At 37.2% G+C, this 6024-nt stretch overlaps 1 protein-coding gene across 1 annotated transcript in view; it reads right to left on the reverse strand.

The window, feature by feature from the left end:
• LOC101853158 (tetratricopeptide repeat protein 39C) overlaps positions 1–6024 on the reverse strand; it is a gene marked incomplete at its 3' end in the record, with an annotated part of 26943 nt that overhangs the window by 12702 nt on the left and 8217 nt on the right. Inside the window, 3 exon segments of the mRNA XM_013081595.2 lie at positions 154–323; positions 889–1020; positions 1366–1414. Of these exon segments, the coding sequence (XP_012937049.1) occupies positions 154–323; positions 889–1020; positions 1366–1414 (351 nt within the window).

Here is a 6024-nt window from a genome sequence, read left to right on the forward strand (position 1 = left end):
CCCCGCGCAAGGTTTTTCTGAATCATAATGACACAATCCAAGACAACTACCAGTCTAAGATAGCCACCTGTCTAAGATAACCACCTGTCTCCTTGACAATAGGCAGCTTTCCAAGACAACAATTTTGCCTGCATATTCCCCCTTACGTCTTACCTGTGCAGTTTCTCGTAGATCTTCCAGGCCTTGCGGAGCAGCCAGCCTCCTTTTACGTAGCTGGGAATGTCCTGGTTGGTGAAGACGAGGACGGCCTGGTACAGCACACAGTCGGCAACTATGACCTGGTTGGTGATTCGTTCTTCTGTCATCCACGCTTCTTCCGAACTCTGGGGGCATGGCGAAGAGGAATTACACACAAAAAATACTTCATCACTTAAAATATTGTTATTATTTTTGGCTGCAATTTTTATTTTTTTTCATTTGTCAGAAATATCTGTTTGTACTACAATTGCAGACCAGCCTACAACTCCATGACGAAAAATAGGAGTTTTCTAGAGAATCCTTTAAAAAACAGTAGTTTGAGGAACAAAAATCTTAGTAACAGACAAACTATGGTAAATAAATGTGTAATGCAAATACAAGCAAATAAAAGCAAATAAAAATGTGAACTTTCATACTTTTTTCTATAAGTCAAGCAAATATTGCAATAACCATTAATTAATAAATTCTTTTAAAAAAATAATAACATTTAAAAAAAAAAAAAAAATTGTTTTTAAAGAAAAAAGAAAAAATATAGTGCATGAGTAAAAAAACTTGTTTACGCATTAATGTAAACTGTCTCTGATGATATTAATGCTAGGTCATTAATGGGTATGTTTCTCTTCAAATAAAAATGTCCTAAACTACATACCCCTAACCGCCCCCTCCTAATCCCACCCCAGCAGTACTCACTTTCTTCTTTTTGGAAAACTTTTTCCGGAAAGACTTGACAAAACCGTCACTGGTAGAACATTTCTTTTCAGTTTCTTGCAGCACTTTGAGGGCCTCTGCCAATTTGTCTTCCTCAAAAGACATCAAGGCTTGCTGCATCAAAACAAACCGAAAATACACAATGAACCACGAAAGACACAGGTTGTGTGTATGAGTGTTTGGGTGGGGGGGAGGAGGATAAGAGTGTATATAAATATAGAATTTCCTGGTCTAGAACAACAAGCTTTTTAAAAGGTTTAATTCTGTACGTGAAGGATACGATGTATATAACGTACACTTTTTAAATATATATAGAAATACCTGTCAGGTTATGTTTCAATATTCAATAACCCAGAGTAGAAAGACAAACAGGTGTCAGAACCACATTTTTATATTTTATCATTATCAGCTGTAACACACTCCAGAGGTAAAAAATAAGTAATGCAACAAAAAGCTCACCATGAAGAAAACAAAACTGTATCCTGAGTGCATGAGTGGACTTTCATTTCTGGTTTTCAAAGAAAAAAGGGACAAATTTAACAAATACATTCATACATTCATTCAATCCTAGCTCATCCAATATTTCATGAAACACCAAGACTGCCCTGTCCCTATCTTATCCCCATAGTCAGCACCACTTACCTTTCTTTACCTTTTATTTTAGACTAAACACTCAAGTCACCAAAACTAAAAAAACTTGATGCTGAGCCACATGTTAAATGCCAGAAGCCAGAGTTAGAGGAAAGGCAGAGAGTCACAGAACTAATCATTATTTATATTATACAAACAGTCAAACCGAATCTAATGAGCACCTGTACAAGATGTCAACCTGTCTAAGACAAGCACTTTTCTTTTCGACCCATCTTCGACAATGTGCTTGCCAAGAAAAAGTTCTTCTTGTTGGGTTTGACATTTTTCCGAAAACCCCCGAAAACTCTCAAAAAACCCCTAATACTCCCCCCCCCTCCCCCCCCCCCCTCCCCCCGAAAACGCCTTAGAATACCGAAAACCCTAAAAAATACTGAAAACTCATTACCAGTGCATGCATAGCCTACTGACTTGTGAATTCAGGTTCACAGTTCAGTGATGAGGCGATAGTATATAACGGGCTAGAAGTCAAGAGATCCCTGTTGGGTACCCTGCATTTCTCAATCATTTCACATTGTAGCAATGTCTTAATCTCTGTGCAATTTTCAGCAGAAACTGCGGAAGCAATTCCATAGAACGCTCCACCTGCCTTTAAGCCAGATTCACCAGTAAGTTTTTTAAATAGATAGATATAGATATATATAAAATATGTGAGGCAGCGCGGTGAAATCAGGCGTTCGTAAAAATGACGAAATCAGAGAAACGTGTGTTTCCTCCAGTTTGGCAATTTTTGTCAAATTTTTGTTTGGCTCAACACCTTTTATGTCCGTATAAAAAAATACATTTCCATGCGAAGTTTACTGCAAAACGCTGATTAATGGCACAAAATATGTAAATTTTCAGATTTTAAACTCTATAGCTTGTGTTTGCCAAATTTTGGCAGCAATTTTCTTGCAAAATTTTACCTTAGAAAACTGGTTACCCTCACCTCCTTCAATCGCATATCGACTTATATTCAAAATACATGGGTATTTTTTTCCCTGAAAGAAGGACAAATAAATAAGTTTTAAGACCACAATATATTATTTTTTATATGCCCAAATATTGACGAGCACCCGAGTCCACCGTGTCGTGATGTGTGTGTGTATATGGGTGTTTCTTTAGTGAAAGTGAACACATTGATGACAAATAAACGCAGAGTTCTGCAACACAAAAAAGCTCTTCTTGACATTTGTTTTTTATACAGTAACATTCGTTTTTATACAGTCACATGAGGTGATGAATGCCAAATAGATATATTCATATTATTTATGGGGGGGGTTTTCCGTATTTCATGGGTTTCGGGAGTTTTCTGGGGTTTTCGCTAAAAATAGACATATCCCTTCTTTTTGTATTAGCGCATGATTTTTGTATATGGGCAATTTTCCTGAAAACTTGAACTTGCACATACCCTTTACCACACACAACATAAAAATCTGTATTTATTTGAAATCATAGTTAAGATGAGCTTAGCCGGTGGTGAAAAGGTTGCCGAACCTGGACTAGGCAGAAAATATCCAATAAAACGATATTCTGAAACAGTGTGGGGCTTTTTTGTTAAAAATTCAGCATTTTTTAGGTATGAAAACGTAACATTCACCAGAGACAGTTTTCATCCTAAGATTTTTCTAAGATTTGTCTGCATCTCATTGTCGTAATTAAGGGTTTAATACTTGTACTGATCTTAAGTAGAACTTTCAGGGTAACCAACAAATATATGCTTATAACGGCCCATTTCTTCATACAAAGGACATAAAATTCGGTCTTAAATGCTAAACGTCTCGTCCATAAAATGGTAAAAAACAGTAACCCTATCTTCAGTCCAATCGATCTTTCAAAAAGAGTAATTTTTCATTGTAGAATGAGAAATACGATCACTTTTGTCATTTCATCTACCAAGAACAAAATTGCTACAGCGATTACGAATTTTTGGTGGTAAATAGTTGCGTCAGTGAATTTTTGTCACGTTTTAATGATTAAGATCTGCGTATTTACTTCCGCCGGAAGTTGCTCGAAATTTTAGTTTGGTATTTTTATGTCAAATGCACTGATTTCCAATCAACTTGGCTTTCATCTATTCCCCAGCAAGACAACAGAGTCTATAGAAAGTGAATATGAATGACTTCGTCACGCAAATTTAGGGGTTTAACGATTAAGATGTAAGTAATGACTAAGCCTTGAAGTGCCTTAAAATTTGCTTTCTTTGTTATATGACTGCAAGATGTGTGATTCTTTGATGAAATCTAAGAGTCCCTCAAGGAAACGGATGAGTTTGGACCCATGTGTCAAGGAAATACAAAGTATATTTTGGGTAATGTCATACTGTAGGCTTGGTGGGGCAAAACGAAGCGTAAACTCCGGGAACAAGGCAAAGAGGGCGATGCAAGTGATGCGACGTGGTATGGGATTTTCCATGTCAATTTTAGTTTCAGTTGAAAATGAACAGAAAAATATTGGCGCCTTTTCTCCTGATCGATGAGGTAACTACAAAGAAAAAAGAAAGAAAGGAGTAGGCGAACCCGATTAATTAAATGCGTCATTAGTTTGGTGAAATTCACCCCTTGAAGAGAAATTTGCTAGACGACAAAAGCAGATAGGTAGATTCCGTTTGAATGAGTCGTGATTCCTTATTCTCTCTGCTTGAAATGTTCATGGTTAAACTCACCTGAAGGACTACTGAGAAGGGAACGTTATAGAGAACCGACGGACAGGTAGATCTAGGTCAACAAATTGATTGAAAAGAGGCCAATTCTATGTTTTTCTTTGAATAAAAGTAAATTCATTATGTGCTTTGCTTTTATTTTTCATTTTTGTTTTGACAAACAGTTTTCACTAACTCTCCTAATTTTCCTTTCTTGTTATCACCACTGAAATTATGTAGATCTACTAGTGTCAAGCATGCTGTCAATAATGTGTCGTGTGCACGCATGTACATTTCAAGTGATGAAAGCGATAGTACGTCGGCAGAAATTTCTCCTGGCATCTCCTCACTTGGTGCCGTTCCTGGTATGGCTAGTAAAGTCCGTTTTTCCTTTTGGTTTTATTTGAGTGACCCACCCGTGCTGCTTCGCTTTGTCCACATAGTAGCTTTGCCCTTAGTTTTCATCAAAAGTTAATATTGGCTTTAACAAGAGGAAAGTAAGTTTATACATTGGTCTTAATGGTTACACGGGCTAAATCGTTTTGACCACAGTTTTGGTAACAAGTGTTGTCCCAATAATATTTTTAGGACATAGTAGCCGATTTTATCGTCGTGGACTATGATAAGACAAGCAAGACCACATAAGTGATGAATGACATCTTTTTAAGTTTATATTCACTTTATTCATAATGCATTTCAAAACAAAAATTTGTGACTACTTTTTCTGTTGCTAATTACTTTAATAAAAGAATACAAAACAGTAATGCAGCACAATCTTATTTTCGACCAAGTACAGCACGGATTAATCTCTTTTAATTCAGTGACAAAACTGATTAGTACAATTTTTTCTTCTACCCCTCCCGCTCCCACATTCTCTTTCCAACTTTACAGTACTCTAGGTTCGTGCTCTGCGCTAGAGATCTCTGAATGCATTGCTTTCAAGTGCCGATATTTTGAAAAGAAATACACAGTTATTACAATAAAGTTAAACACTGAGCCAACTAAGGAATACAACGACCGATTAAAGTAAACAAAGGTAACATCGATGTGCAATCGTAAAGAGCTGAAGACGTTCGGCTGGGAAAAGAAGGTGGCAAATCACAGGGCAAAGGCCGACGAACAAGTTAAGAAATGTAGGAAAAGCAAGAATGAAAAAACCTCACATTGGTTTCCACTACCACTAGCAAAGTTGCAGCAGGTAGGTTTGTTGGGCAAGTGATACTAACGAAAGAAATGGAAAAGCGACACAAGATAGATAACAGCATCCTGGTCAAGTCAGAAGGAAAGAGCAGACAACGTTAAGGCTAGAGAAAGGTACCATTCAAAAAAGGAAAAGTGTGAAGACGCAGAGAAGAAGAAAAAATGGTCCATATATATTCGAGGAAGTGTCATACAGACACTCATATCCTGCAAACAAGTTGTCCGCAGAGTTGTGAAAGTCCTTCCAAAAGTCAAAGCAGCTCGAACGCAAACTTTGAAAGCTGCACGTCAGAAAAATCTTTCCCAACAAAGCAGCAAAAAAACATAATGATGTTCATCATCCTAGCTGAGTGCAGTTCTGCACTCTGAACAGCAGCTAGTAAACATTCCATTTTCTTGTTTCATGTTCAATGGCAAGGTTGCGTGTTCTTGAAATCATAAAGAGCTGTTAGGGAAGTAGTGGTCTTCCTGTTCGAGCTACGGACAAATAAACTATTCATCCAAAGTGTGCCAAATGGGATGCTACAAGACTCACAAAATGGTTGTGGTCTCAAATGATCTTCAACATGATCACCATGCCGTGGAAACATTTTGGGAATTGAACATCATCATAATGTCACAAGAAATAAGAGAAAGATAGAACACTGTTT

The sequence above is a fragment of the Aplysia californica genome, unplaced genomic scaffold, assembly GCF_000002075.1.
Source record: "Aplysia californica isolate F4 #8 unplaced genomic scaffold, AplCal3.0 scaffold00137, whole genome shotgun sequence".
NCBI lineage: Eukaryota > Metazoa > Mollusca > Gastropoda > Aplysiida > Aplysiidae > Aplysia > Aplysia californica.